This window comes from Triticum urartu, chromosome 1, assembly GCF_003073215.2.
Source record: "Triticum urartu cultivar G1812 chromosome 1, Tu2.1, whole genome shotgun sequence".
Lineage (NCBI taxonomy): Eukaryota > Viridiplantae > Streptophyta > Magnoliopsida > Poales > Poaceae > Triticum > Triticum urartu.
Window position 1 is genome coordinate 60,425,515 of NC_053022.1, and position 13,538 is coordinate 60,439,052.

Consider the following 13,538-nt stretch of genomic DNA (forward strand, 5'->3'; position numbering starts at 1 on the left):
TCCCCACCAAAGAGAGGCCCACTTACAAACATGGATGAAGATGAGGATGATGATGGCCCAAGAAATTTGCACAAGCCCGATGGTGACAAGAAGACCAAGGAGAAGATGAAGAGAGAGCAAGAAGCATCAATCTTGACGGAGAAGATTGATGCCATGTTGCAATCCAACGAGTCGATGTTGTTGAAATCATTGGAGATCAAGAAAGAGTTGGCCGAGAAGAAGGCGAAGGAGAAGCAAGAAAAGTGGCAGTTGCTCAAGGAAGAGAGGCTGCGCAAAGCTGCCATCGAGGAGAGAAGAGCACGAGCCGCCGAAAACAAATCTATGTCCATGTTGCTCGCCGAAGAGAACAAGATCATGTCAATAAACCGCAATGACATGGACGACCTCACCAAAACATGGCATGATATGGTAAGGAGGGAAATCTTGAAGAGAAGAATGGTGGCGTCAGCCGGTGATGTTTTCTCCGCTCCATATGATGGCAATATGGATGATTTCGGTGCGGGAGTTGAAACAAGCGCCGGAGGTGGATTCGGTGGCGCCGATGAACTCCAAGGTGGACTCGATGGCATGGAGTGAAGATCGATCAAGATGATGTCGGACATGGGCGCAAACCTTTTGCAGGGCCCTCTTTTGCGTTAGCCGTAATGAACTTGGCTTCTATTTACGCGTAAAACTGTTTGTGTCGTTTGAATTTAAACTTGTTTGTGAAATCCTATGTCAAATGCGAGATTTGCAGTTTATATGTTTACGGGTCGTCACGGTGGTGTCCGAGCAGAACCCGCATAGTCGACCCGTAAAAAAGCATATTCCACGAATATACTTTTTTACGGATCCGTTTGCGGGGTCTGCATCTGTGCCAGCCTGCGCCGGCCCGCAAAAGCTGTTTTACGCGAACTGCAAACGCGTTTTGCAGGCCGGCGTTTTGCGGGGTCTGCTAGAGTTGCTCTTAGGCGTTGCACACTGACTTAGCAATTTTCAGATGTTTCGGGATACGACACTGACCAGACGTGTAGCGCCTGTCAGTTAGGCGCTGCACAGTGCAGTGTGACGCCTGACCGTCGGGCGCTACACGAAAATGTCAGTGGAGTGAAATTTTTTCAAAGACAGTTTACTTTGTGAATTCTTTTCGTCCAGAGGTCAAATTTGTCATTTTTGCCACTATACGAGCGCACTTATCCGGCCGCGGCGGGGGCTCCACTACCTAGCGCCTCCACGAGCGCCAGTTCGCCGGCTGCAAAAACAAGGAACGAGAATGGATATGACACACGAGCCCCAGTCCTCAGTGAGAGTAGCATGCTATCCCGGTCTGAATTATAGTATTTTCAGTGTGCCAAACAGGTCTAAGATCCAAAATAGACCGGGATTGACAAGTTGAGAGTGCCAATTTCCGAGATTCAAAATTCAGGGTTCGATTTATTTTTTGTCTACAAATTCAAGGTTTATTTTAAACTTTTTCGGACGAAGCGCAAGCCGCAAAGACCTTAGCAGCCAAGAGCGGCATACACCGACACACGTGTACGACCAGCGACAAGACAACAAATGCAAGTGGAGGTTTTGCATAGGCGGATAGAGACGGCGAGATTTCGGATTGGAAGAACTAAAGTTCATCATATGTTGATATGTAACATATATGTTTGTACATTTGTATACACGTTCACATGTAATCTCCTAAATTTTAGGATGTGATCGTGAGTTGGAGGTAGGGAATGGAAGTTTAAGATTAGTGAGACTAAAAATCCGTTGATTGGTTTAGGGGTTTGGGAATTAGCAAGGGAAGGGGAACGGGAATTAGGAGGGCTAACTCCCATCGATCTCTACCGAGGAGGAGGGGGCTGATAATTCAGCCGAGGAATGGAAATTAGACGTCTAAAAACATATCGTTACATATTTGGTGGCCCACCTCCCACAACAAAAAGAGAAAACCCACGAACATCCTAACTAAATATGTGCGGTGGCAGAAATATTTCCTCCAAACAAACCGGCCACCGCTAACTACTCCTTAATCTGCAGATGCAACACCAAATAGGAGCACATCTCACGTAACCTACCCTTTTTTTATTGTCCATAAAAATTATTCTCATAAATAATCTCATGCCGTACCAAATGTGGGACTGGGACTAACATGTCACTTCCCAAGTATAATCCCTCAAACAACTCCATCTCATAAATTCCCATTCCCTTTCCCTTAAACTACCAACATGTTGCAAAGGTATGATATGCCGTGCTTTCGCATATGTGTTTGCTTTGTGTACATGACTACATGTTCTATAGAAGATCAACAAGGGAATGAGCATATGAATTAATTCATCTTTTTTAACAGGATATAGTTCCATATTTTTTATAAATTGATAGTGGCGACTTTTCTAAAGTAGAAAAAAGATGGTAGTGAATAATACTCTGAGTGGTATCTATTGACATCCTATGCTAGTTTTGTTATGTTCGTATGAGCAAATTATTGTTAGTTATGTTGATTACATTTTATATATGTTACCTTTTCTATGAACATATTTAAAAAAAATGATGATATCTATTTTGCCACACTAAAAAACAATTTTCGCCTACCACTATTTACGAGTGGTCATCCATCGATATTTAGAAGGCTACGACACATGTCATTTTTGAATTTTAAGGCCCCATCTTAGAATTCGCATCGAGGCCTCAAATTTCTGAAGATGGCCCTGTTGTTTAGTTCACTACTTTAATGATCTAAGCGGTCTTACATTTTTCAGAGGAGTAATTATATTAGACAAAATTATGTTTAAAAAATATACTATTAGAAAAAATGCCTTTGCATGTCTTTTCTTAAAAAAAGAAAAACAAGAGAGGAGCGGGCAGCCGTGCTCCCCCGAGAGACAGAGGGGGGAAACAGAGCCGCGCTCCTGCCTCGCGACCGCGCCGGCCGCCGCCGCCGTCCCCTTTACGCTGCTAGGTTTCCTCCTACTCCTCCTTGTCTCCTTTCTTCTCGGCCTCCTGGTCCGGTGACGGCGGGTGAGCGTGGCGGTCCGCGAAAACGAGCACCTGGGCAGCGGCGAGTCTCGTTCCATGGCGGGGCACTTGCTGGTGGCGGTGACGGGGAGGAGGAGAAGATGGTGGGAGGCGCCATTGTTTGCGGCGGAGCAGCGCGCGACGCTGGTTAACGTGAAGCTGAAGTTGGTCAAGGATCCGGCGCTCGACGGGGCGTTGTCGCGGCAGCGCCACCTCCGCGCTGCCCACCACCTGCTCGACCTCGCGTCCTCGCGGCCCGGCCACCGCATCTCGTGCCCCGAGCTCCTCGCCGACAAGTACGTCCACAGGATGTTTGGCTCCGCGGCCGCTGCGCTCGCCTTCCTCCGCAGATACCACACCCTGTTCGCGCTCTCCCGCCGCGGTGGAGGCGGCGTGTCCCTCACGGACGCAGCGCTCGGCCTCCGGTGCCGGGAACTGGACTGCCTGGACGCCTCGGGGCCCGACCTGCTCGCTCGCCTCCGCCGCCTCCTCATGCTCACCCTGCCGCGGTCGCTCCCGCTCCACACTGTCGACCTTCTCCGCTGGGACTTGGGCCTGCCTCGCGACTACCGCGCATCAATCCTCGGTCGCCACCCTGACCACTTCGCCCTTAGGCAGCCCGAGGGTGACGAGCGCATCTGGCTCCACCTCCTCTCCTGGGACGACCGTCTGGCTGTCTCGGAACTCGAGAAGGCTGCGGCGGGCGGCGACACCACCTGCCTCCCATTTCCGGTGAGCTTCACGAGGGGGTTTGGCCTGAGGAGCAAGTCTATGGACTGGCTGAAAGAGTGGCAGACGCTTCCATACACTAACCCGTACGCCGACGCCTCCGGCCTTGACCGTCGCACTGATGTGTCAGAGAAGCGGAATGTCGGAGTGTTCCATGAGCTGCTGCACCTCACATTGGCAAAGAGGACAGAGCGCCACAACGTGAGCAACATGAGGATGCTTCTTGGCATGCCACAGAAGTTTACCAAGGTATTTGAGCGTCACCCGGGCATTTTTTACCTTTCAAGGATACATGGCACACAGACAGTTGTACTCAGGGAAGCTTACGGTGGCACGAGCCAGCTGCTTGAGAAGCATGCACATCCACTTGTTGCTATCAGGGAGGAGTATGCCACCATGATGAGGGCTGCATTGCCACCAAGGAAAAGCAGAGAAAGCTGCAACTATTGTGGTGAACTGGACGAGGAAAGTGAGGGAGAAGAAGGAACTGAACTCTCTTAATGAATGTCTTGTTGGCTCAATTGATTCTTAGTGCACCTGAATGAAGCAAAGCTAGTGACTTGAGTGAATGGATGCTCTCTGATGGTTCAGAGGTATGTGCATATTGATGCATCGTATCGAACGCACATTCCAGAATTTAGGATATTACAATGCTTACATTATTAGGAAGCTTTCTTTTCAAGATCTTTGCAGAGCTCTCTCATGTCATTTTGTCACCCCACATAACAATTTGTTTATATCATTGCCTCATGTTTTGCTTTTCTTTTTCCTGCAGCTACAAATGCATTGGAGATTGAAAAATGGAATATACTCCCTCTGTTCCAAAATAATTGAAGTTATAGGTTTGTCCTAAGTCAAACTTCATTAACTTTGACCAAGTCTATATAAAAATATATCAACATCTACAACACCAAATCTGCTTCGTTAGATTCATTATGATATGTATTATCATATAATATACTCCCTTTGTCCCAAAGTTGTACTAAGGTTGGAACACTTATTTTGGGACGGAGGGAGTGTTTAACATTGTGGATCTTAGCAGATTTTTCTATAGACTTTACCAAACTTCAAAAAGTTTCACTTAGGACAATCCTACAACTTCAGTTCTTTTGAAATGGAGGGAGCAGCTAACAGCAAGCGCCTTTTCTTGTCCAGAAAAAATATTTGTGGTTTTAAGGACATTGTTGCTTAGCAGACTGGGATGCCGTTTGAGTATGGGGCCAAACAGTACCTACCTTGGATGTTTGTCTCTGTTTTTCTAAAGATGACCTTTTCTTCCCTGTTATGCTGTCCTAAAAGGCCAATGTCTTCAAGCATAGTTATATAGGGCCTGGTTATGTTTGGAAGAGCAGCTTTGATTTTCCTTGCAGCCATATACAAGTTAGAATTTTACATTTTGCGTCCTTCAGAAACCAGACAGAGCCAACTTCAACGGTCTTTTACTTTAGGAAATCATATGGTGGGCTAGAGAATCACCAATTATACTTGCCTATAAGGTGACGTTAAGCAGTAAGAAATATGTACTGAGCATTCCTGTTAAAAAAAGCAAATATGATCTGAACAATTATCTCCTGTAATCATTTGCAGTTCAGTACATCTGGTCAACTGGTCATATTGCACTGCGAGGCAATGCTATGATGGCCACAGGCATATCCATTGTTCTTCCGTTTATCACAATGGTAAATCAGCTACTCCCTCCGTCCCAAAATAAGCGTCTCAACCTTAGTACAAAGTTGAGACACTTATTTTGGGACGGAGGCATCTTAACACCCTCACCATGTCAAATCCACCTTCTGGTCAGTATAAATATGTTAAGCGATATTTTAATAAATTAATGCAAAAAAATAAATATGTGATGCTTTGTTCAGACATAGCAGATTATATGTGATAAATATGAGCATACTGCATACACATATCGCGGTTTGTTCTATGTCAGTTTTTGAATTGTTGGGAAGGTCCATGAATAATACGGCTACCACCCAAGGAGTCCCGACCATGTCATATCATTTTCCTTCTAGCAAGAAAAGGGGAACGACCTTATTTTGCTAATGTGTCTGTCAAATTTGATTGAGGGGTCAACTGATCAGCCCCATTTAACAACAACTACTAACAATCAGTATGTCTTGGGGTTGGAATTTGGGCCCTCGACTTTGAACAAGCTCATGTTCGTAGCAATGTTGTTAGGTTGTAGGATCATACAATGAGATGGTGGGAACCTTATGCTTTTGGTCTTGTAATGACAAATTGGTAACTATGTCACCAACCCTACTATTTCAGGAATTCAGAAGGAACCTTTTGGAGCATTTCAGCTGGTGAAGAGCTGGAGGATCTCTAAAGGAATGAAGAACGACTGGTCACAGCAGCGGGAACAGGGACATCTGCCAGTTTATCTGTGGTTGTTCATCACCGAAGACGAGATAATACAGTAGCCTAACCACACTTTCGAAGAGCTTAGCTCTTTCTTGATGCATGTTATTAACAATTGCGGGCTGCAATGCTTCATGTAATTAAGGCTTGTTTGTGGTTAGATGTCAGGCAGTGCTAAGATGTTCACCAATTCACCATTTCCTCAAAGCTTCTGCCCAAAACTGTTTCGTTTTAATGCATGTTCCTGAATGACTGTAATATTGTGTTGCATCTTCCTGAAGGACTGTAATATTGTGCTAAGATGTCTCGTGAAAGATTTATTTAGACGCGGCTGACGTGCAACGCTCTAAAACGACCGTCCACTGATTAAGGGGCTACGGATTCGTGCCACCGTGGGTTGAAAAATGAGTGCTTCACATTGATAAAGATGGAAGCAAAACAATGGCAAACGAGATAGTTCATCTTCTGATGGTGGTCACTAAAATTCATTTGGTTACCTCTGCTCATCATTTGTATTGTTGTAACTGCTAAACCCTGTTTGTTCTTGGTAATCTCTAGTACGTACTATTTTCCAGCAATACTCATTTCCTTACAATTGTTGTTCCTTCCCTGTTTAGTGTAGTCGTAGTTTGAGCCGGGAGAGGTAAGAGCATCTCCAACCCAAAACCCCAAACGGGCAACCTCGTTTGTCCGTGGACACCCTCAAAATGTTGTGTTAACCAATGGCATCCCCTGTTTTCCTCACAAAATTCAACCATTGATCGCAGAGAAATATGCAGATGTTCAACATCGCATCCAAATAGACCTTCTAGATTTTTATGTGATTATCACTACAGACACCTTCTTGGAAGAGACCTTTGAGATATAAGATTCAGATTCCTTGGTGGCATAAGCAGCGAGGGTGGCTCTGTTGCGGTGACGTTCTGTGCGAAACTCCTCCTGGGCGGCCCGACGGAGAGCTCGACAAAAGGAGCGCTCCTCGTCTTCCGCTATGGCGGCGTGACGGGTGGCGCACAACTCTTTTGCGATGGCGACATGACAGGCAATGTGTGCCCCCTTCTTGGCTCGGTAGGAGTGAGGGGCGGAGCACACCTCCTCCTCCTCTTTGGCTCCGGCAGCACGATGGGTGGCGAGTGCCTCCTCCTCCTTGGAGGCGATTACATTTTCCTCCATGATGATGGTGGTTAGAACGAAAAATACATGGGAGTGGTGTGTAACTCCTCCTTGACGTCCTGGCGTGAAACAAGGTGGGAAAGGGAGGGGGTGCCATGGCGAAGGCAAACCGGGGTGGCCAGGCGAGGTGGGGGCAGCGTGGTGGGGTTTAAAAGGAGAGGGCTACTGCGAGAAGGAGAGGACTCTAGCAGGAAATCGGACATGAAGGGGAGGGGTCTGACGGGAAAAGAAAAGACTGGTGGGGTCGGGTTGCCGGATTTGACGTGGCAGACGATCCGGATTCGCCTACTCGCCTCGGTTTGGGGTTCGGCTGGGGGGTTTTGGATAGTCCAAATCGTCCGGGACGAAATGGGGGAGCCTGTTGGATTGCAAATTTGGTCGGCCCGTCAGGACAAATAGGCAATAAGAGAAGCTTTCTATCACCCGTTCTAAACAAATCGTGGACATTGCACTAGTAAAAACGAGTGCTAGAGGCGGGCCACGGCGGTTCTTTTTAGCAAACAAGCTTCAAGCCCCCTATAGTGACCTGGTATAGGCGGTTATTCTGTTTGGAAACCTAACTAGGGTCCTTCTGAAAAGCAACCGCCTCTAAGAACACATTAAGGTGGTCCATAAAACAAAACCGACTAATAACTCCAGCATATAGGAATTTTTGATTACTAAATTCTATCTTCTAGTAAGTTAATAACCATGGGCAACAACCTTCTCTCCTCTCTCTCTCCCCCCTTATTCCCCTTTTAACCTCTTAATTTCCTTGCCTTTCCTTGAACGTCGTTGCCCAAACCCTGGCTGAGATCTGACATCGGGGCCAAGGGAAGTGGCTTGGGCTCCTCCTGGACTTGGCATTGAAGGAAATATTCCCTAGAGACAATAATAAAGTTATATCATGATAAATGTTTATTATTCATGCTAGAATTGTATTAACCGGAGACATAATACTTGTGTGAATACATAAACAAACAGAGTATCACTGGTATGCCTCTACTTGATTAGCTCGTTGATCAAAGATGGTTATGTTTCCTAGCCATTGACATGAGTTGTCATTTGATTAACGGGATCACGTCATTAGGAGAACGATGTGATTGACTTGACCCATTCCGTTAGCTTAGCACACGATCGTTTAGTATTCTGCTATTGTTTTCTTCATGACTTATACATGTTCCTATGACTATGAGATTATGCAACTCCTGTTTACCGGAGGAACACTTTGTGTGCTACCAAACGTCACAACGTAACTGGGTGATTATAAAGGTGCTCTACAGGTGTCTCCGAAGGTACTTGTTGGGTTGGCGTATTTCGAGATTAGGATTCACTCCGATTGTCGGAGAGGTATCTCTGGGCCCACTCGGTAATGCACATCACTATAAGCCTTGCAAGCATTGCAACTAATGAGTTAGTTGCGGGATGATGTATTACAGAACGAGTAAAGAGACTTGCCAGTAACGAGAATGAACTAGGTATTAAGATACCGACGACCGAATCTCGGGCAAGTAACATACCAATGACAAAGGGAACAATGTATGTTGTTATGCGGTTTGACCGATAAAGATCTTCGTAGAATATGTAGGAGCCAATATGAGCATCCAGGTTCCGCTATTGGTTATTGACCGGAGACATGTCTCGGTCATGTCTACATAGTTCGTGCCTGGTTTTATGCGTAGATGTTATATGCACGAGTAGAACACAAGTGAGTTGTGGACGATATAAGTCATACTGCTTACCAGCATGTTATACTTTGGTTCAGCGGTATTGTTGGATGAAACGGTCCGGACCGACATTACGCGTACGCTTACGTGAGACTGGTTCTACCGACGTGCTTTGCACATAGGTGGCTAGTGGGTGTCAGTTTCTCCAACTTTAGTTGAACCAAGTGTGTCTACGCCCGGTCCTTGAGAAGGTTAAAACAGCACTAACTTGACAAACTATCGTTGTGGTTTTGATGCGTAGATAAGAACGGTTCTTGCTCAGCCCATAGCAGCCACGTAAAACTTGCAACAACAAAGCAGAGGACGTCTAACTTGTTTTTGCAGGGCATGTTGTGATGTGATATGGTCAAGGCATGATGTTATATTTTATTGTATAAGATGGTCATGTTTTGTAACCGAGTTATCGGCAACTGGCAGGAGCCAGATGGTTATCGCTTTATTGTATGCAATGCAATCGCCCTGTAATGCTTTACTTTATCACTAAGCGGTAGTGATAGTCGTAGAAGAATAAGTTGGCGAGACGACAACGATGCTACGATGGAGATCAAAGTGTCGCGCCGATGACAATGGTGATCATGACGGTGCTTCGGAGATGAAGATCACAAGCACAAGATGATGATGGCCATATCATATCACTTATATTGATTGCATGTGATGTTTATCTTTTATGCATCTTTATCTTGCTTTGATTGACGGTAGCATTATAAGATGATCTCTCACTAAATTATCAAGGTATAAGTGTTCTTCCTAAGTATGCACCGTTGTGAAAGTTCTTCGTGCTGAGACACCACGTGATGATCGGGTGTGATAGCCTCTACGTTCAAATACAAAGGGTGCAAAACAGTTGCACACGCGGAATACTCAGGTTAAACTTGACGAGCCTAGCATATGCAGATATGGCCTCAGAACACTGAGACCGAAAGGTCGAGCGTGAATCATATAGTAGATATGATCAACATAGTGATGTTCACCATTGAAACTACTCCATCTCACGTGATGATCGGACATGGTTTGGTAGATTTGGATCGCGTGATCACTTAGAGGATTAGAGGATTAGAGTAATATGATTAATTGAACTTAAATTTATCATGAACTTAGTACTTGATAGTATTTTGCTTGTCTATGTTGATTGTAGATAGGTGGCCCGTGTTGTTGTTTCGTTAAATTTTAATGCGTTCCTTGAGAAAGCAAAGTTGAAAGATGATGGTAGCAATTACACGGACTGGGTCCGTAACTTGAGGATTATCCTCATTGCTGCACAGAAGAATTACGTCCTGGAAGCACTGCTGGGTGCCAGGCCTGCTGCAGATGCTGCTGATGACGTTAAGAACGTCTGGCAGAGTAAAGTTGATGACTACTCGATAGTTCAGTGTGCCATGCTTTACGGCTTAGAAACGGGACTTCAACATATACTCAAAATGTCTGGGTATCATAATCACTTGACTCAACTGGGAGTTAATCTTCCTGTTGATAGTGTCATTGACAGATTTCTTCAATCACTTCCACCAAGCTATAAAAGCTTCGTGATGAACTATAATATGCAAGGGATGAATAAGGCAATTCCCGAGCTCTTCGCGATGCTAAAGGCTGCGGAGGTATAAATCAAAAAGGAGCATCAAGTGTTGATGGTCAACAAGACCACTAGTTTCAAGAAAAAGGGTAAAGGGAAGAAGCTTCTACTGCAAACAGACTGGTCACTGGAAGCGGAACTGCCCCAAGTATTTGACGGATAAGAAGGATGGCAAGGTGAACAAAGGTATATGTGATATACATGTTATTGATGTGTACCTTACTAATGCTCGCAGTAGCACCTGGGTATTTGATACTAGTTCTGTTGCTAATATTTGCAACTCGAAACAGGGACTACGGATTAAGCGAAGATTGGCTAAGGACGAGCTGACGATGCGCGTTGGAAATGGTTCCAAAGTCGATGTGATCGCGGTCGGCACGCTACCTCTACATCTACCTTCGGGATTAGTTTTAGACCTGAATAATTGTTATTTGGTGCCAGCGTTGAGCATGAACATTATATCTGGATCTTGTTTGATGCGAGATGGTTATTCATCTAAATCAGAGAATAATGGTTGTTCTATTTATATGAGTAATATCTTTTATGGTCATGCACCCTTGAAGAGTGGTCTATTTTTGTTGAATCTCGATAGTAGTGATAACATATTCATAATATTGAAGCCAAAAGATGCAGAGTTGATAATGATTGTGTAACTTATTTGTGGCACTGCTGTTTAGGTCATATTGGTGTAAAGCGCATGAGGAAACTCCATACTGATGGACTTTTGGAACCACTTCATTATGAATCACTTGGTACTTGCGAACCGTGCCTCATGGGCAAGATGACTAAAACGCCGTTTTCCGGAACTATGGAGCGAGCAACAGATTTGTTGGAAATCATACATACAGATGTATGTGGTCCGATGAATGTTGAGGCTCGCGGCGGGTATCGTTATTTTCTCACCTTCATAGATGATTTAAGCAGATGTGGGTATATCTACTTAATGAAACATAAGTCTGAAACATTTGAAAAGTTCAAAGAATTTCAGAGTGAAGTTGAAAATCATCGTAGTAAGAAAATAAAGTTTCTACGATCTGATCGTGGAGGAGAATATTTGAGTTACGAGTTTGGTATTCACTTGAAACAATGCGGAATAGTTTCGCAACTCACGCCACCCGAAACAGCACGGCTTAATGGTGTGTCCGAACATCGTAATCATACTTTACTAGATATAGTGCGATCTATGATGTCTCTTACTGATTTAACGTTATCATTTTAGGGTTATGCTTTAGAGACGGGCGCATTCACGTTAAATAGGGCATCATCAAAATCCGTTGAGACGACGCCTTATGAACTATGGTTTGGCAAAAAACCAAAGTTGTCATTTCTTAAAGTTTGGGGTTGCGATGCTTATGTGAAAAAGCTTCAACCTAATAAGCTCGAATCCAAATCGGAGAAATGTGTCTTCATAGGATACCCAAAGGAAACTGTTGTTGGAAATATGCCCTAGAGGAAATAATAAAAGGATTATTATTATATTTCCTTGTTCATGATAATTGTCTTTTATTCATGCTATAATTGTGTTATCCGGAAATCATAATACATGTGTGAATACATAGACACCAACATGTCCCTAGTAAGCCTCTAGTTGACTAGCTCGTTAATCAACAGATAGTCATGGTTTCCTGGCTATGGACATTGGATGTCATTGATAACGAGATCACATCATTAGGAGAATGATGTGATGGACAAGACCCAATCCTAAACATAGCACAAGATCGTATAGTTTGTTTGCTAGAGTTTTTCCAATGTCAAGTATCTTTTCCTTAGACCATGAGATCTTGTAACTCCCGGACACCGTAGGAGCGCTCTGGGTGTACTAAACGTCACAACGTAACTGGGTGACTATAAAGATATACTACGGGTATCTCCGAAAGTGTCTGTTGGGTTGACACGGATCAAGACTGGGATTTGTCACTCCGTATGACGGAGAGGTATCTCTGGGCCCACTCGGTAATGCATCATCATAATGAGCTCAAAGTGACCAAGTGCCTGGTCATGGGATCATGCATCATGGTATGAGTAAAGTGACTTGCCGGTAACGAGATTGAACGAGGTATTGGGATACCGATGATCGAATCTCGGGCAAGTAACGTACCGATTGACAAAGGGAATTGTATACGGGATTGCCTGAATCCTCGACATCGTGGTTCATCCGATGAGATCATCGAGGAGCATGTGGGAGCCAACATGGGTATCCAGATCTCGCTGTTGGTTATTGACCGGAGAACCGTCTCGGTCATGTCTACATGTCTCCCGAACCCGTAGGGTCTACACACTTAAGGTTCGGTGACGCTAGGGTTGTAGAGATATGAATATGTAGTAACCCAAAAGTTGTTCGGAGTCCCGGATGAGATCCCGGACGTCACGAGGAGTTCCGTAATGGTCCGGAGGTGAAGAATTATATATAGGAAGTGCAATTTCGGCCATCGGGGGAGTTTCGGGGTCACCGGTATTGTACCGGGACCACCGGATGGGTCCCGGGGGTCCAACGGGTGGGGCCACCCATCCCGGAGGGCCCCATGGGCTGAAGTGGGGAGGGTAACCAGCCCATAGTGGGCTGGTGCGCCCCCTTGGCCCACCCCCTGCGCCTAGGGTTGGAAACCCTAGGGTGGGGGGCGCCCCACTTGCCTTGGGGGGTACTCCAACCCCCCTGGCCGCCGCCCCCCTTGGGAGATCTGATCTCCAAGGGCCGCCCCCCCAAGGGGGCCTATATAAAGGGGGGGAGGGAGGGGCAGCCGGACCCTTAAGCCTTGGCGCCTCCCTCTCCCCTGCTACACCTCTCCCTCTCGTAGAAGCTCGGCGAAGCCCTGCTGCGGTGACTGCTGCATCCACCACCACGTCGTCGTGCTGCTGGATCTTCATCAACCTCTCCTTTCCCCTTGCTGGATCAAGAAGGAGGAGACGTCACGCTGACCATACGTGTGTTGAACGCGGAGGTGCCGTCTGTTCGGCGCTAGGATCTCCGGTGATTTGGATCACGTCGAGTACGACTCCCTCATCCCCGT

At 45.7% G+C, this 13,538-nt stretch overlaps 1 protein-coding gene across 4 annotated transcripts; it reads left to right on the forward strand.

Moving 5' to 3' along the window:
- Nucleotides 1–2,817: 2,817 nt before the first annotated feature.
- LOC125547410 (protein WHAT'S THIS FACTOR 9, mitochondrial-like) lies at nt 2,818–6,399 on the forward strand. 4 transcript variants are annotated; one of them, XM_048711289.1, is made up of 4 exons: nt 2,818–4,307; nt 4,490–5,210; nt 5,302–5,393; nt 5,992–6,399. In XM_048711289.1, the coding sequence occupies exon 1, from the start codon at nt 3,043–3,045 to the stop codon at nt 4,213–4,215; it is 1,173 nt and encodes a 390-aa protein (XP_048567246.1). In that variant the 5' UTR covers nt 2,818–3,042; the 3' UTR covers nt 4,216–4,307; nt 4,490–5,210; nt 5,302–5,393; nt 5,992–6,399. The 4 variants fall into 4 exon arrangements, with proteins under 4 accessions (XP_048567246.1, XP_048567253.1, XP_048567238.1 ...); XM_048711296.1 differs by having other exon boundaries at nt 4,490–4,556; nt 5,992–6,397; XM_048711281.1 differs by having other exon boundaries at nt 4,490–5,393.
- The last annotated feature ends 7,139 nt before the right edge of the window (nt 6,400–13,538 follow it).

What these genes read in the sequence shown, in the direction of transcription:
- LOC125547410 (XM_048711281.1), top strand. Translation starts at nt 3,043, where the DNA reads ATGGCGGGGCACTTGCTGGTGGCGGTGACGGGGAGGAGGAGAAGATGG.